This window comes from Delphinapterus leucas, chromosome 15, assembly GCF_059928025.1.
Source record: "Delphinapterus leucas isolate spDelLeu-1000000601 "Yukka" chromosome 15, BTC_Dleu_Yukka2, whole genome shotgun sequence".
Lineage (NCBI taxonomy): Eukaryota > Metazoa > Chordata > Mammalia > Artiodactyla > Monodontidae > Delphinapterus > Delphinapterus leucas.
The window spans coordinates 16,284,510-16,301,105 of record NC_143143.1 but is presented as its reverse complement, the minus strand read 5'-3'; the positions used below and the strand labels follow the sequence as shown (position 1 = coordinate 16,301,105).

At 47.4% G+C, this 16,596-nt stretch overlaps 2 protein-coding genes across 2 annotated transcripts; one reads left to right on the top strand and one right to left on the bottom strand.

Annotated features, from left to right (window-relative positions):
- Positions 1-12,979, top strand: KCTD13 (potassium channel tetramerization domain containing 13). Its single transcript, XM_022588334.3, has 6 exons — positions 1-405; positions 1,832-2,001; positions 9,242-9,331; positions 9,421-9,473; positions 10,150-10,345; positions 12,186-12,979. Exons 1-6 carry the CDS (start codon positions 162-164, stop codon positions 12,420-12,422), a joined length of 990 nt encoding a protein of 329 aa, XP_022444042.1. The 5' UTR covers positions 1-161; the 3' UTR covers positions 12,423-12,979.
- ASPHD1 (aspartate beta-hydroxylase domain containing 1) lies at positions 12,939-16,369 on the bottom strand. Its single transcript, XM_022588335.3, has 3 exons — positions 15,434-16,369; positions 13,923-14,036; positions 12,939-13,385 (listed from the first exon to the last, which is right to left on the bottom strand). Exons 1-3 carry the CDS (start codon positions 16,311-16,313, stop codon positions 13,276-13,278), a joined length of 1,104 nt encoding a protein of 367 aa, XP_022444043.2. The 5' UTR covers positions 16,314-16,369; the 3' UTR covers positions 12,939-13,275.
- Between the last annotated feature and the right edge of the window lie 227 nt (positions 16,370-16,596).

Below are 16,596 nucleotides of genomic sequence, written 5' to 3'. Positions count from 1 at the left end.
GTGCAGGCGCTATGGGTCTGAGGGCCAGTGTCTTTGAGTAGCGGCGGTGTAGAGGCGTGCGGGCCCAGAGGTCCGGCCCGAGGGCTCAGGACCGGGGTCTTTGGGAGCGGCCGGGGGGCGCAGAGAGAACCTAGGATCGCTGCCCGCCGCCACCACCAGGCATGTCGGCCGAGGCCTCGGGCGCGGAGGCGGCCGAGGCCCCGTCCCTGGAAGTCCCTAAGCCCTCAGGTCTCGAACCTGGCTCCGCTGCCTACGGTCTCAAGCCATTGACCACGAACAGCAAGTACGTGAAGCTGAACGTGGGCGGCTCGTTGCACTACACGACGCTGCGCACCCTCACGGGACAGGACACCATGCTCAAGGCCATGTTCAGCGGCCGCGCGGAGGTGCTCACTGACGCCGGAGGTACGCGAGCTGCCCTTGCTTACTGTCCTGCGTCCTCCAGATCCACGTCTCCCTTTCCCGTGGTCTTTCCTGGCCCAGTCTCCTCATGCCCGTTCTCTGCCACCGTCCAGTCAGTTCATTCTCACCCCCTCCAGCCCCCACATCCCGTCTCATCTCGCCTGGCTCGGTCATGAGCGCCCTCCCTCCCCCGGTCTTTACCCCCAGCAGTAGTAACAAACATTCATGGACATCCCCCGCCCCGCCGCACCATCCACCCCGCCCCTCCAACTACTCTGCCGGGCGCTGTGGTAAGTGATTCAACGTGTCAGCTCCCAATTTTCATGACTGCTTCCCACTGACTCTCCCACCCTTCACGCCTCAGCTCAAAAGACTTGGGAACCAGCCCAGCTGCCAACAACATCCTTCCAGGCACCCTTCATCAGTTTCTTCCACCTGCCCAGCCTTTTGTTCCCCTCTCTACCTCAGCGCTGCCAACAGCCATCCCCGAGAGTTGGAGGATCTTGTCGGTCTCCGTTCCCCTAACGGAGGTTCCTCTACACTCTAGGACTCCATCTGTAAATACAGACTGTAGAAGGAGAGGGCAGCTTTGGGTTTGCCAGGGACGCCAGGGCGGAGAGTGGACAGTTCTCTTTGGCAGGCGAGCCCCTTACCTTCCCGAAGTGTTGCATTCAGGTCTGGGCCCCATATGCCCAAGTGGAACCTTAAAGTTTGGTGGCAGGGTTGAGGGTGGTGGAGGTGGAGTGGATTCAGGAGGGGTTAACGAGGGTTGTGAGAGCAGGAAAGTAAAATTTGGGGAGGTAGAGCTCAGCCTGCAAATACCTGAAGGTGAAGAATTTATTTATTCAATAAGTATTTGTAAAATGCCAGTGCGGGAGATAGTTTGGTACACAAATCTGATAAGCTAAGCCTTATGGAGTTTTCTTTTTTTGTGGGGGCAGGGGGAGAATAAGCAAGTAAACATACTAAAACAAAAGCGAAATATGTAATTTCAGATAGCAATAAGTATATTATGAAGAACAGAATGAAGAATATGTATCTTTATATTCTATGAAGAATATAAAGGTTAAAATGGTAGTAAACTGGACGGTGGGGTGGACATTCTAATTAAATAGGATGGTCAGAATTAGCACAAGAGGTTAGAGGTTTATTGATAAGGTAATCTGTACGAACTCTCTGATGGTGAGAACCTTCTCAGTGTAGCACAGACTTGGGAGGGAATTAATTCTCTGTGGCTGGCTGTGTTAAAAAGGGGCTTATGGGAGAACTCACTGGAGATGTTTTAAAGGGATTTTCTTAGCTATGGCACAGGCTTGAGACAGATCAGTATTAAGACTTGTGGCTTTCGAATCCTTCTTTCATAAAAATTTAGTAGCTCCACAGCCTTTAGCAAAGCCATCCTTCCTCCTGCCTCTCCCCACCACACCAGGTTGGGTGCTGATTGACCGGAGCGGCCGCCACTTTGGTACAATCCTCAACTACCTGCGGGACGGGTCCGTGCCACTGCCTGAGAGTACCAGAGAACTGGGGGAGCTTCTGGGCGAAGCACGCTACTACCTGGTACAGGGACTGATCGAGGACTGCCAGCTGGCACTGCAGGTGAGGGTCCCTTCCCCACCTCCTGAGTCCCACCCCTATGCTCATGTCCCTGGGAGAGCTGCCCAAGCAGTTAGCTATTAAGATATTAAAGAAAAACAAAGGGAAGTATGGGGCACTGCCTGGAGGAGTTGCCTCTGGCCTGGCTCTGACTGGCCATGACACCAGAGAATTTGGGGGTATTGTCCTCTGCATTTCTGCTGTCTCAGGCAGGGCCCCCCTCACCACCTCATGCCAAGACTACTGCAGTGGTTAAATGACTACTGTCTCTGTTTGCTGTTTCTATCCAGCCAATCCAGCTGTTACACTAGCACCTGAATAATGATCCTTAAACACAATCCCAATTTATTCTCTCCCTTGCTCAGAAATCCCAAATAATGCCCTTGTCCCACTAAGGGGAAAAAAAAAAACTGAATTTAAATTGGAATATAATGACCTCCATGATCTGGTCCTATCCTGGGAGGCAGCATTCCATCCCTCCCAGGGCTTTAAATAATACTTTTTTTTCTAGCAGTGAAATACTATAGAAGCAGTCACACCCAATAAAACAGGGTTGGGGGTTCCAGGGCCCCACCTGCTGGGCTTCTTTTCTGGGGATCTCTTAGGATTCTAAGAAGAGTTTGGAAAGCACAGCCAGGAGATTGGGTTAAGTGTCACTCCACCACTGCTGACTGAGTGACCTTGAGTGAGTCAATTCCTACCTCTGGCATTCTGTTCTCATGTTCCAAAAGATAGGGAAATGAGAAAAATATGTGCAGTGTAGTGAGTTTCACATAAAGCCTTTTATTCTGTTCTATTTTTACAATGTGAAAAGTGTCCTTTTATGATACAATATTAATAGGAGATTGTAAGAATTCTTTTTTGATGCCCTTTATATTCAATATATTAAAAAGTGGCAACTATGAACAACTTTCTGTTATCTTGGGGCATACTTATTGGACCTTGAAATCCAGAAGTATAGAATTCCTTTGGGCAATATCTATGTTTTTCAAGCTTTTTGACTGCATCTCATAGAGATGCATAAAATGCATTTTATACTTGCATATATATGACTGAAATAAGTTTTATAAAATAATACTTTTAGTGAAATACACTCTGACATATTCTGTTTTCTTTCTCTCTGATGCCGTTTGGAGCCCATTAAATTTATTTCATGACCCATTAGTGGGTTACCACTTGCAGTTTAAAAAACATCAAACTAGAAGTGCATTCCTGTTCTGTAACTTTACATTTATCTAATGTTATCTCACATCCACTGTGTGTTAGGATTGGTTCTGTTACCTTCTTGTACCCCTGTTTGACATAAAAAGAAATATGAGGGAAGCTGGGGATATATTCAAGGTGAAAGAGCCGGTAAGCAGCAAAGCTCAGAGTCAACCCCAGGTGCCTGACTCCCAAGTGCAGTGCTTTTTCTTCTGTGCTCAGCTGCCTCCTTTGCAAGCTTCCCCGAGACCATTCTCATTCCCCACTCCACTCAGCTAGAATATGCTTGTTTGGAGGTTTGGGGTTTGGAGTTTTTTGTTTGGTTGTTTCTTTCTTCCTTTTTGGTCGCCCCGCGTACCATGCGGGATCTTAGTTCCCCGACCAGGGATCGAACCCGTGCCCCCTGCAGTGGAAGCTGGGAGTCTTAACCAGTCGACCACCAGGGAAATCCCGTTGTTTTTAAGATTCTGGTACAGAGAATTGAGTTCAGCATACTTCTCAGTGTGTGACACTTAAACATCATTAGTCTATGCAGATCTTTTCTCTTTTTATTTTTTCCTTCATTCCCAGTCCCCTGCCCACTTCCCTTTTCCCCATAGGTACCCCTCCAGTTCTAATGTTTTAATACATTTCCTTGGATTATGTTTGTACCATTAAAAAACTAAAACATTGTTTTGTATACATATGTATTTTAAATTTCCATAAATGTCATTGAGCTATGGATTGTGTGTTCTGTTTCTTAATTCAACACTTTTTCCAAGTTCTATTCATGCTGCTGTATGTACATTTAGTTCTTTGCTTCTGACGGCTGCACAGGAATCTATGGTGTGCATTCAACCATATTTTATTTATACATTCCCCTGAGGTTGGAAACCTAGATTGCCTCCCGCTTCCTGCCCCCACAAACGATGCCACCATGAGCAGCTTTGTACGTGTGCCCTTGTGGGTCCTGGGTCAGTGTTTCTCATGATTGTAGCTGGGAATGGAATTGCTGGACTGCAGGACACATGCAAACGAATTTCAGCAAGTATCATCAGATTACTCTCCCAAATGGCTGTAGCACCTTGTACTCTTGATGAGCAGTGCATAAGGAATCCTGTTTCTGCGTATCCTCGGCAACTCACGGCATCACCCAGCATTCTAATTTTGCCAATCTGATTGGTATAGAGTGATTTCATTTTAATTTGCATGCTTCTGATTACTAATTAGATTGAGCATCTTTTCACATACTAGCTTTTTTGGTTTCCCCTTCAGTGAATTGCCAATTCATATTCTTTACCAAATTTTCTACTGAGTTTCCTATCTTTTTCTTGTTGTTTTGCAGGAGATTCTTACATATTTTAGCTTAGTTCCTAGGGAGAATTAAGCCCTATTACTCTAAGGCATGTATTTTACATAATAAATTAACTTCTCCTGTGCATCTAGAATGGTACTATTTACCTGACATTCTCAGAAGAGTTGAGAAAATAGTTACTCAAATTATTTGCTGGGTTTTGATATTCAGTGAGGAAGCCCAGTTGAGAAAGTCTGTTTTAGATAATAATTTCTAGTCAGTTTTAGATGTTACCAATAATTTCTCTTAGAATGTCACCTGTCTGTGGCATCTGTTGTTGAATAGAAATTATTCTTTTTAATTATAAATAAATGTTTATTATTTTTAAAGCAGTCTATAAGTATTGTAGAAATTTAGAAAACACAGATCATCAAAATAATAAAAGCACCAAATATCCTTCCAGGTCTTTTCCTGTGTGTGTGTTTTTGCCAAAATATGATTATGCTGTATGTGCTGTTTTGTAGTACGCTTTTTTTTTGTTTGTTAATAATTGCCATCTTTCCATGTCAGTGAAATTTTATGTAACATGAGGGGCATATACACATTTCTCCATTTGTTCCAGAAATGTCTTTTATAGATGGTTCATCTAAACCAGGACCCGATCTAGATCCTTGCATTACATCTGGTTATTATGTTCTTTTTCCAACCCAAGCAGTCCCTTTTTTCTCAAAATACTGACTTTCTCATAATACTGACCATCAGTTGTCCTTCACAGTGAGCTACTCTCCAAATTCGCCTGATGTGGTTTGTTACCCTACCCTATCCTGAGTTTTCTTTAAATTAGATGGTAGATTTAAAAGCTGGATATCAAACATTTTGGTTGGAAAGCACGTTAAGTAATGTTACATATATCATACTGTGTTATATCGAGACCTACAATATTGTTAATATGACCCATCATTAGTGATGCTCAGTATTGGCCCCTAGATTCAGATGATGATGGTTTGATCCCTCCGTCGTAGTTACATTTCCTTGTTGCTAACTATAAAGTAATTTAGGCATTTTATGAATGGCAGTTACCTGTCAACCACACATCCATTTATAATTCTCACCTGAATCAATAATTTCATTAGGGTTGTAGAATAATTATAATTCCTTCAACATTAGTACGTGAAATTACTTATAAAGTCATGTTTTTCATTGTCAACTTCAGAGATTCTTGATTTTAATATAGTCACATTCCTCTTTTTATTTTTCTAATGGTGTATCCTCTTAGGATCTTGTTTAAGAAGTTCATTCTACATTTTTTATTAGCTTTATAGTTTTACCTTTTGTATATGGAATTCACTGTTGTAAATGCGAATTATGAAGGGATTCAACTGTTTTTTGTCCGCTGTGGACTGAGCTAGTTTTCTCAATGCCATCTACTACACAATCTGTGGTAGCCAGCATCCAAGATGGCCACCAGCAATTCTTGCCTCTTGCTTATTCAGGCTCTTGCTTAGTCCCCTCCCACACTGAATAGGGCTGACCTATGTAACCAGATTGCAGAGATGATAGTGTGTGACTTCTAAAGCTAGGTCATAAAAGACCCATAGCAGTTTCTGCCTCTCTTGGATCACTCACTCTGGGGAAGCCAGCTGCCATGTGAGCATATTCATGCAGCCCTAAGGGAAAGGTCCACTTGGTAAGGAACTGAAGCCTCCTGCCAACAGCCAGCACAGACTTCCAGCCAAATTGGTGAACTATCCCAGAATTGGATCCTTTAGGCCCAATCGAGTCTTCAGATAACTACAGCCTGGTCAACATTTGGACTCCAACTTCATGAGACACCCTCGGCCAGGACCACCTAATTAAGCCAGTCTCAAGCTCCCAACCCACAGAAACTGTGTGAGATAATAAATGTTTATTGTTGTTTTAAGCTGCTAAGTTTGTACTAATTTGTTACCCGGTAACGGATAACAGATTTTGGTATCTGGAGTGGGGTTCTGCCGTAACAAAAACCTAAAATGTGGGAGCGGCTTTAGAACTGGGAAGAGGGCAGAAGCTGGAAGGACTTGAGAACAGTGTTAATAAAAGCCTAAAGAGCTTTAAAGAGTATTCATAGAAGTCTGATGACCTTTGAGGAGGCTGCAGTGTGGAACATGTTTACTGGAAAGTGGTAGAAAGGGGATCCTTGTTATATAGTGGCAGAAGTAGCAACACTGTCTCCTACAGTAATGTAGAAAGTAGAAAACATACTAATGATCTGGGTGATCTAGCTAAAGAAATTTCCAGATAGAATGTTGAAGTGCCACAGGTTTCTTGTTGCTTATAGTGAAACAGAAGAGGAGAGGGTAAGCTAAAGGAAAAAGAATTGAACAAAAAGGAGCCAGGAATTTTGGGGGCTTGAAAATTCCCAGTCTTGCAGATAACAACTGATGTTAAAATTAGCAAATAGCTTCCAGGCAAAGATCAAACACAGGGCATTCTCAGTAAAACATGGTCTAAAGATGAAGCTGAGGATGTGATTGTAAAATCCCTTAAGACCTCAGAAATATCCAAGAAGATGCCTCAGAGAACCATTCAATCAAATAATAGCACTTCTAAGAAGCTTAAGGCTATTGTCAGGCAGCAGTCTCAGCATAAGCCCAAAGTAGAGAAGAGCTTATCTCACAAAGATGTGTGGGTGAGGCTTTTGTCTAATGAACTGAACCCCAGGACTCACAAGACACCCATTAAGTTTTTAAGAGAACTATATTGGCAGAAACACTGCCAGCTTAGACTGGAAGGGACAAGAGGAGAAGAAGCCTTTGGACCCTCAAAGTTCTACAGGCAGAAAGCAGGCTAAGGAAACTATGGAGCTGCAAACACGGACTGTCTTTCATGGAAATGGAAGGATGACTCAGGTCAGAGCCAAGAGCCATAGAGAATCATTCCTGGACAGGAGTAGACATCAGAGAGCTCCCAATATTTGTCCAACTGGATTACAGAATTTCTGTGAAGCAGCGACTTCTCTGTGCCTCCTGCACCCCCTCCTCACCTTTTGAACAAGAGTGTTTATCCTAATGCCTGTTGCACATGTTGCATGTGGAGTGTGTGGAAGAGATAACTAGTCTCTTTAGTTCACAGGTCATCAGATCCAGAGAAAACGTACCTACGGAGCTATAGTTAAGGAACACCTCCCAAGGAGCATTGTCCCCACCTGGACCTGATTTAGATGACCAGATTCTGTACTTCAGTGCTGTAATAGGATGGGACTTTGGGGGATCTTGGGAGGGGGTGAGTGTGTTTTGTGTATGGGAGGGATTTGAATCAATGGGAGCCAGAAAGTGGACTGTGGAGCCAGCCTCCAAGGCAGTCCCCAATGATTCTTGTTCCCTAGTACTCATTGCCTTGTGTTGTTCCCTCCCACACTGAATAGGGCTAACAAAACTAGGTCATAAAAGACAGTGAGGCCTCCACCTTGCTCTCTCTTGGATTATTTGCTCTGGAGAAGCCAGCTGCCATATTGTGAGGACACTCAAGCAACCCAACGGAGAGGTCTAAATGACAGGGATCAGATATTTCCTGCCAATAGCCAGCCTGAACTTGCCAGCCATTTGAATAAGCTTTCTCAGAAACAAATCTTCCAAACCCAGACATGCCTTCAGATTACTGCAGCCCCACCTGACTTGACTGTAACCTTGTGAGAGACCCCATGCCAAAAACATTCGTATAAGCCACTCCTGAATTCCTGAATATCTGTTCTGACCCACAAAAATGGGTAATAAGTTATTTGCTGTTGGTTTAAGCCGTTCAGTTTGGGGACAGTTTGTTATACAGCGGTAACTAATACACACCTGCCCCACTGATTTGTGATGTTCTCTCTATAAATATCAGTTCTCCTATATACACCAGTCTGTTTCCAAGTTCTGTATTGTGTTTCATTGTTTTTGTTTGTTTCTGCACCAGAACTACATTGTTTTCATTATTATGGCTTTGTAAGATATTTTAATATCTGGGCGGGTCAATCTCTTCTCTTGCTTGACTCTTTTTAAAAATTGACCTAAGTAACGGTAGACTTATTCTTCCAAATTAATTTTAGAAAAAGTCTTAGGAGTTTCTCAAAAAAAAAAAATCTTCTGGAATTTGTATTAGAATTGCACATCTAGTTTTTAGGTTGGGAGAGGTGAGGGGGTTTTGGCATGAAGATTCTAGAAAGCAGAGAAGAGGAAAGAAACCTATGTGTCTGGTTCTGATTCTCCCTCCAGCCTTCCACCTAGCCCAGTTCATTCGTTCACCAGATATTTATTGAGCATCTACTGTAAATTGATACTTATTGTCTAGGAAGAGACCATGAGCAAATATACCAAAAAATGAGAAAATATGAGGAACTGAGTGCCACGAAGAAGGTGAACTGATAGTGTGAAAAAGAAGAAGTAGAGGAGGCTGCTTAGCCAGGGAGCTTAGGGTGGAGGACCAGCACCCTCCTAGGGGCACTGTTTGAGTTGAGATCTGAATGGCATGAAGGGGCCAGCCATGCAACCGAGTGCAGGCTGTTGCCGGCAGTGGCAGCTGCAAAGGGCCTGGTGGGCACAAGCTGGATGCGTGAAGGAACAGGTGGGGCTGAAGTCCAGCAGGCAGGGGAGAGTGGTAGAGACGAGATCAGAGTTCGTATCCTGCAGAGTCTTGTGTGGGCTACTAAGGAGTCTGGATTTTTTTTCCCAAAGGCAACAAGCAGTTTTTGAAGGCTTTTAGGTTGGGGAGCGAGTGACCTCTGTTAATCACCTTCCGCTTCTTCTCCAGCAAAAAAGGGAGAACCTGTCCCCGCTGTGCCTCATCCCCACGGTGACATCTCCCCGGGAGGAGCAGCAGCTCCTGGCCAGCACCTCCAAGGTGAGGCCCCTGAGCCCTGTAGGGTGGAGGCTGGGGGCCTATCCCGGCAGCCTGACCCCCACCCTTCTCCATCCTTTCTCCCGCAACAGCCCGTGGTGAAGCTCCTGCACAACCGCAGTAACAACAAGTACTCCTACACCAGGTGACCCCCTCAGGGGCGGGGAGGTGCACTGGGTGGAATCCTGGGCTCAAGCACAGCTCTGCTCCTGGCCCAAGGGGGGGATTATGGCCGCATGGGGGCGGGGGGGTGGGGGGCGAAAAGAATCCTGCCTGGATGCAAATTCTAGCTCTGCCACTTACCCACTGGGTACTTTGGACAGGTCATTTTCACTTCTGAGCTTCAGTTTTATCATCAGTAAACTGGGGTCCAGGTGAGGATCAGATGATAATTACTAGCATTTCTTATAAGAGGCATGGCTCTAAGTGCTTTACATATATTTACTCACATAATCCTCACAATTGTTTGAAGTAGGTATTGTTGTGATCTCCATTTTACAGATGAGGCAACTGAGGCACCGAGAGGTGAAGTAACTTGCTTAGTGTCACTCAGTTAAAAAGTGGTAGAGCTAGGATGCCAGGTGAGGTAGCTTGGCTCCAGAACATGCATGGGGTAGCCACTCTGCTGTGCTGGGATTTGCTGAGCAAATGCTGCTTCCATTCTGAGGCCTCCTTAGCCTGGCCCCAGGGGTGGAGGAAGCTCCATTCTGGGCACCAAACTCCTAGGTAGGACTAGAGTGCTAGATATCTGGGCCCCTAAGCTTGGGGGAACAGAGGGAGGAAGCCATTTGTGCTGAGCCTCTTGGCCCCCTGGTCCTCAGCACTTCAGATGACAACCTACTTAAGAACATCGAGCTGTTTGACAAACTGGCCCTGCGCTTCCATGGGCGGCTGCTTTTCCTCAAGGATGTTCTGGGGGATGAGATCTGCTGCTGGTCTTTCTACGGGCAGGGCCGCAAAATCGCCGAGGTGTGCTGCACCTCCATTGTCTATGCTACGGAGAAGAAGCAGACCAAGGTCAGAAGGGGTTCAGGGCCTGGTCAGGGAGGGCTGTGGTGGTGGGCAGGACGAGCACCCTGGACAAAGGCAGCTCAGCAGATCAGGCCGGGGAAATCCATCACCGGAGTTCTACGTTCTGGGGTCTTAGTTCTGTAACCTTGGGCAAGTCATCTGACTTCTGTGGGTCTCTGCTTCTCTACCTGTGAAAGGAGGGTGTTGGATTAGAGTGGGATTCTTAATCTAGGCCAGTTGGGTTTCAAGGCTATCTTGAAAGAGTGTGCAGTTTTGGGAGTGGGTATGCATTCTTCTATATAGAAGGACCATAGTTGTCATTAGAATTTCAGAAGGATCCATGACCCAGAGTAGGTTCTTAAAACTTCAGGTGCTTAGAACACACTGGGGTTGTAGGCCCTGAGTCATTAACATGGCAATCAGCAGCAGATACGTCCTGAGCACTGCAAGAGGCTTGAAATCAAGGCGAATAAGATGCTGAGTAAAGTACAAGCCCTCCGTCATGACGTCTGGCCCCTGAAGATCTTATCAGCCTGGTCCCTTCTGACCTTGACATGAAGGATGTGCCTCAGATACACTGGAGATCTTGAAAGTCTCTTAAGCACCCCGTGCTATTTCACACCCCCCTACCTTTGCACACACTATTGCCTCTTCTTGGAATTACTTTTCCTCATTCCTGTCTGCCTAATGGACTTGTGCTTAATCTTTAAGACCTAAGCCAAGCATCACTTTCTTTGGGACACCACTCATGAACTTTCAGCCCAACAACCCCAGACAAAGTTGGTCATACCCCCCTGTCAGCCAAACACAATGTTGATTGTAGTCTGCTGGGGATGGGGGAGTAGGAGTGTTTACTTCAGCAGCAAGGAGTTAGCTTCTTGAGAGTAGAGCTGAATCTTTCCCCCCCCCCCCATCTCTGTAGCATTAGCCAGGCCTTTATCACGCCGCAGAAGCTAGGAAACATTTATTGAATGCATGAATGAGTGAATAATCCAGTTTCCAAGTAGCGTCCTCTGTAATTGGGAAGACAGGAAGATAAACCAGTAATGAGAATGCAGCTTGTTAAAGTTTTTTTGTTTATATCCCTCCAAGCCACACAAGGGGAACCCCTAACCGCCTCTTCATCCCGTACTACTCTCCTTCACTCTGCCTTGTTGCTTTGGCCTTGCACTGATCTTCAGATACACTAAGCGAGTTCCTGACCCCAGAGCTGTTCCCTTCCCAGACTGATCTTTCTCTAGTTCTCCATCTGGTTCCTTCCCTCCTTTCCTTTGGCTATTGGTCAGATGTCACCTTCTCAGTGAGGCCTTCTCTGAGCTCCCTCTTTAAAGTTGTAACATTCCTGGCGGTGGCCATCTCCACACCCTTTTCCTGCTATAATTTTTCCGTAACATTTATCGTCATCTGACACTTCATATCTTATTACATATATGTCTGGGTCCTCGCCCTAGAATGTAAACTTCCTGCGGACAGGAACTTTGCCTGTTTTGTTCACTGCTATATTCCCAGTGCCCAGAACAACACCTGGTACAGTGCAGTCACTCAGTAAATATTTGTCAAATGAAAAGATATACCAAGAAAAAAAAAAAAAAAGATGTACCAAGAGACTTGGCAACAAAGGACAGAAAACAAATAACTCTCTGCCTGACTTCAGAGCTGGACCTTGAAGTATAAGTGTGACTTAGCTGAGCAAAGAAGTTGCAAAGAGGACAGTCCAGGCTAAAGGAACCTGTGACTGCAGAGGCTATAGGAGTGGAGAGACAGTGCAGGAGCAGCCTGGGGGAGGGGATGGCTGCGTAGGAGTCGAGTCAGAGGGAGGGAGCTGGGGGTTGCTGGCCTTTTGCAGGTGGAATTCCCAGAGGCCCGGATCTTTGAGGAGACCCTGAACATCCTGATCTACGAGACTCCCCGAGGCCCAGACCCAGCCCTTCTGGAGGCCACAGGAGGTGCAGCTGGAGGTGGCGGGGCAGGCCGAGGGGAGGACGAGGAGAACCGAGAGCATCGTGTCCGCAGAATCCATGTCCGGCGCCACATCACCCACGACGAGCGTCCTCACGGCCAACAGATTGTCTTCAAGGACTGAGCTTTGCCCCGAGTCTTCCTCTGGCCGCTGGGACCCAGTCCCTCTCTCTCTTCCTCCCCTTCCCAGACCTTTGCCCCGGCTTTGCTGGCCAAGTCGTGGGTCCTTCTTCCATCCCTTCATTGCATGGTACAGTTCACTTTGGCCCTTTTCCATCCATTCCCACCTCATTGCTAACCACAGAGTACATTCCAGCCCCTCCCCTCAGAGGCCTTCAGAAGGCCTACATTGGTTGCCTCCTCCCCATCCTTGTCCTGCCCTCTTCCCTCACCAGCTGGTTTAGAAGGATTTAGAATTCCCTTTGTCTTTTTTTAGGACATTGTACACACCAAAGTGTCAAGCCAGCCCTTAATAACACCCACCACATTCTGAGCCGCCTCCTCACCATTGTGCAGGGCAGTTTGCCTCCCTCCTGCTTCCCCAACATCCTCCCTACCTCCTTAACTTTGTACTAGGTGGGCCTGGGCCTGTACCAGGTCAGCATCTTCTCAATTTTTTTCATATTATTTATTACTATAATTTTCTATTAAATTATTGGAATAAAGTTGAGTTGAGGGTCTGGTGCTGGCTTCCAGAGAAAGGGCCAGGTATATGGCTTGTTAGGGAGGTACCTGGCTAGTTGGATGGGAGAAGACACAGACCCCTGCCCCCAGCCTTTCCCTGGGCTGGTAGCTGGGAAGAAAGTAGTCAGGAGTTAGGAGAGGATTTTAAAATCTATATTTCGGTGTTCACTGGCCAGTTCCCACCCTCAGCCCCACCCCACCCCCTGCAATGGAGAGGTGGTCCTGGCTACCACTCAGGCCATCCCCGAGCGCAGCATCTCTCCAGCCCAGATGTCTGAAGGGAACACCTTCCTTCAAGGGTCTGGTGCGAAGACAAAGTCGAGGGCCTGGCGTTCGGCCCCAGCCACATTGGGATGCCAAAGGTCCACGATGAAGACCACTCGAGGCCCATCTTCAGGAGAGCCTAGGGCACGTGGGGATGGAGACAGCAGAGCAGCTGACATTAAGTACTTACATGCCAGAGCACTCACCAAATACTCAAACGCAGACACTTTGTAAATAAGTGCCAGACAGCGTTCTAATCCTTTATGTGTATTAGCTCTTAATCATCAGAACAAACGGTGAGGCAGCTCCATAAATGTTCTCATTTTATGCAGAGTAACTGAGGCACAGAGAGGTTAAATAACTTGCCCAAGGTCACACTGCTAATGCCAGAGGTAGGACAGGAACCCGGGTGGTCCAGGCCCAGGGTCTCGTGCTGTGAACCACTTTGCTGTGCGCTTACATTAACTTATTTAATCCTTGCAGTCACTTGGTAAAAGAAGGCGGTTGCCCTATTTCACGGGTGATTGGAGAAATCATGTGACTTGTTCAAGGGCATGCAATTAGAAAATGGTGGTGTAGGACAGGAAGCCAGTTGGGCCCGATTGTGCAGCCTCTAGTCTATTCCCCTTAACTCTTTAGTCACTCATCCCTCCTAGCAGAATGGGAGCCCCATTACCATTATGAGCCACTGTATGCAGGAAGGAGTCGTCCACCAGTAGACAGTGTCCCTCAGCCCAGCACTGGGGCTCACCCCCGACCACCAGCTCACAGCCAGGGGGGATCTTCAGGCCTGTAGAAAGAGATCCGGGCCTCCAACATTCCTGCCTCCAACGAAGGGGCCCACCCCATTCAGTCAAAAAGCAGATCCGAGAGTCTTTAAATGCTAGGTTCTGTGGTGGTCCCTCTCCGTTCTCTGGAAGGTGACCCACGTAAAATTACAATACAGTACTGGATGAAAGAAATGCTAGGAGACAGAAAATGCAGTGCAAAGCACAATGTAGTCTGTTTCAGAGAAGAGGGAAAGCTTCCTAAAAGAAGCAGCATCTCCTCTTGGGCTTCTGACAGTTTAACTCAAGAACCTACTGTGTGTTAGGCCCTCTCTCCCCAAAAGGTATAAAACATGGCTCCATCCTGCCAAGGACCACACACTGGGGTGCAGGAAACTGAGGAGCCAACTTAAACGATGGGGAAGAGGAAGACATTCCAGAGGAGGTGGGCATTTGAAAGTGTGAGTCGTGAAGGCTACGTAGGAGTTTTCCAGGAGGTGATAAGGGGGAAAGACATTCTAGGTTAAGAGCATGTGTGTGGCATCTGCCAGGATCAGCCAGAAGGCGTTCATGATTTAGGGCATGGTGGGAGAGAAGGGGAAGAAGGGAACAGGTAGGAGATAAGGAGAAAAGATCTGGCCTTGCTCCAGATCTCTTCAAAGCCAGTGTGTTTGAAGTGTAGAACACATTCAACTGGTAGCACAGGAGATGATTATAGGCAAAACAAAGTCATGGCATTAAACAACAATCAGAAGACAAGTCTTTTTTTCTCCCCATTTTCTTTCAATCTCTAAAACATTGAAAAGAAAATCGCAGTTTGGTGCTACCATAACTTTAACATCCCTCCTAACATTGCCCTTTTTATGTTTATTTTTCCTCTGAGGCCGCGTCCTGCGTCTTGTGGGATCTTAGTTCCCGGACCAGGGATCGAACCCAGGCCCTCAGCAGTGAAAGCACAGAGTCCTAACCACTGGACCACCAGGCAATTCCCGACATTGCTCCTTTTTAAAGGAGGAGAGTGTAGGCTTCAGCCACAGACTAGGATACTTCGCTAGAATTTTTAAAGCTTTCTTTTTTTAAGTTTAAACTTATTTTTATGAATAATCCCTATTTAGGTCAAGTAATACTGATTATCATTTTTCTATAAAGATTCCTTTTAAATAAGTAAAACAAAACATTGGGGGGAGTCAATATGAAGAAACAGTACAGGTGGTAAATGACTATGGAAAAGCTTATGAAGATGGTTTGCAGATCATTGAAGCTCAGGAAATGCTGCTGTGGGAGACAGGGAGTCAAGGAAGATTTCCGAGAAGAAAGGCATGATCAGAGTCACAGTGTAGAAAGCTGTGATGGCAGAGAAGAGAGTCTGGAGGGGGAATCGTGGAGGCGAGGAAGCTGTCTGTAAGTAGCATCCACTTACCCAGGTGGCATCTGACTCGGGCATTGGTGGGCCCACAGCGGCCCTCGAGCCGGGCCCCAGGCAGGAGGACGGAAAAGCCAGCATTGCCGAAGGTGTTGGCACTCATAAAGCTTCGCAGCCCCCTCAGTGCCCGATAGGCCCCCGGGCACCGGCGGCAGTTGCTGGGTTGGCACCGGCCTGCTTGGTATAGCAGGAGCTGGTAGCACCCAGGGGCCAGTGGTGGGGACCAGCCCCGAGGCAGAGGGGTAGTCCCTGAGAAGTCCCAGCTCACAGCCCCAAAGTCCCTCAAAATGGCAGGGAAGCTGCTCTCCAGGAGCTCCACATCATGCCGCTGGGCATCCCGTGGCACGAAGGGGGCTGAGGGCAGGTCTGGCAGGAAAAGCAGGCCTGGGCGCTGAATGCCCAGGACCCCTGGCCCTCCCCCAGGGCCTGGGCTACCCTGAGCCGCCCGCCTCACCCTACCCATCCCTGCCCAAGAGTAGCGCCTGGCGTAGGCCCGAAGGCGACGGCTCACTAGGCCTTCTGTCCTAGGTCCTTCCACAGACTCCCCAGAGCTCCGTGGGCTTGGTCTGCCAGCCTCAGAGCACCCTCCAGGCCTACCACTGACAGCCCCAGCCCGACTCCCAGCCCCTAGGGCCTGCATATCTTGGGAGCCCAGGCGGTAGCAGTACCAGAGGAAGAGGGAAGTGAGAGCTCCAAGGAGCAGGGTAAGGGCAGATGAGGCCAGAGGCAATGGCCATGCAGGCATGATGGGCAGGGAGGCCCTGGCCAAGAGGCCTGGGGCATCTTCCAGACCCCAGTTCCCTTGTCCCCCCAGTTCTCCACCGGTTCCTTCCATGGCTGCTCCCTGGTTACACCCTGGGCTGTTTCCCTTCCACATTCCTACTCTTGGCTCCCTCTCCTTCCGAGGTCCTCTCTCCACCTTGTACCTCCTGCTTTCTCGCTTCCTTCATGCACCTCTAACTCTCCTTTCCTTCCTCTCCTTCTGCCTCTCTCTCCTCTCTCCTCTACTTCTTTCTCCTTCCAACTCTCTCCTCCTCCTCTTTCACCTCTTTCCTCCTCTTCTTTCTCCTTAGGGCAGTTTCCTCTCTCTCCAGTTTCCTGCCTCTCCCGTCAGTCTCTCCTTTCCCCACCCTCTGTCTCCCCGTCTCCTTTCTTCTCTC

Coding starts and splice junctions, on each gene's coding strand:
- ASPHD1 (XM_022588335.3), bottom strand. CDS start 16,313: ATGTGGAAGGGAAACAGCCCAGGGTGTAACCAGGGAGCAGCCATGGAA. Junction 14,037..15,433: donor CCGAGTCAGATGCCACCTGG/GTAAGTGGATGC, acceptor CTCTTTCTACAG/GCCTGAAGATCCCCCCTGGC. Junction 13,386..13,922: donor GCATACAGTGGCTCATAATG/GTAATGGGGCTC, acceptor CACGTGCCCTAG/GCTCTCCTGAAGATGGGCCT.
- KCTD13 (XM_022588334.3), top strand. CDS start 162: ATGTCGGCCGAGGCCTCGGGCGCGGAGGCGGCCGAGGCCCCGTCCCTG. Junction 2,002..9,241: donor ACTGCCAGCTGGCACTGCAG/GTGAGGGTCCCT, acceptor CTTCTTCTCCAG/CAAAAAAGGGAGAACCTGTC. Junction 9,474..10,149: donor AACAAGTACTCCTACACCAG/GTGACCCCCTCA, acceptor CCTGGTCCTCAG/CACTTCAGATGACAACCTAC.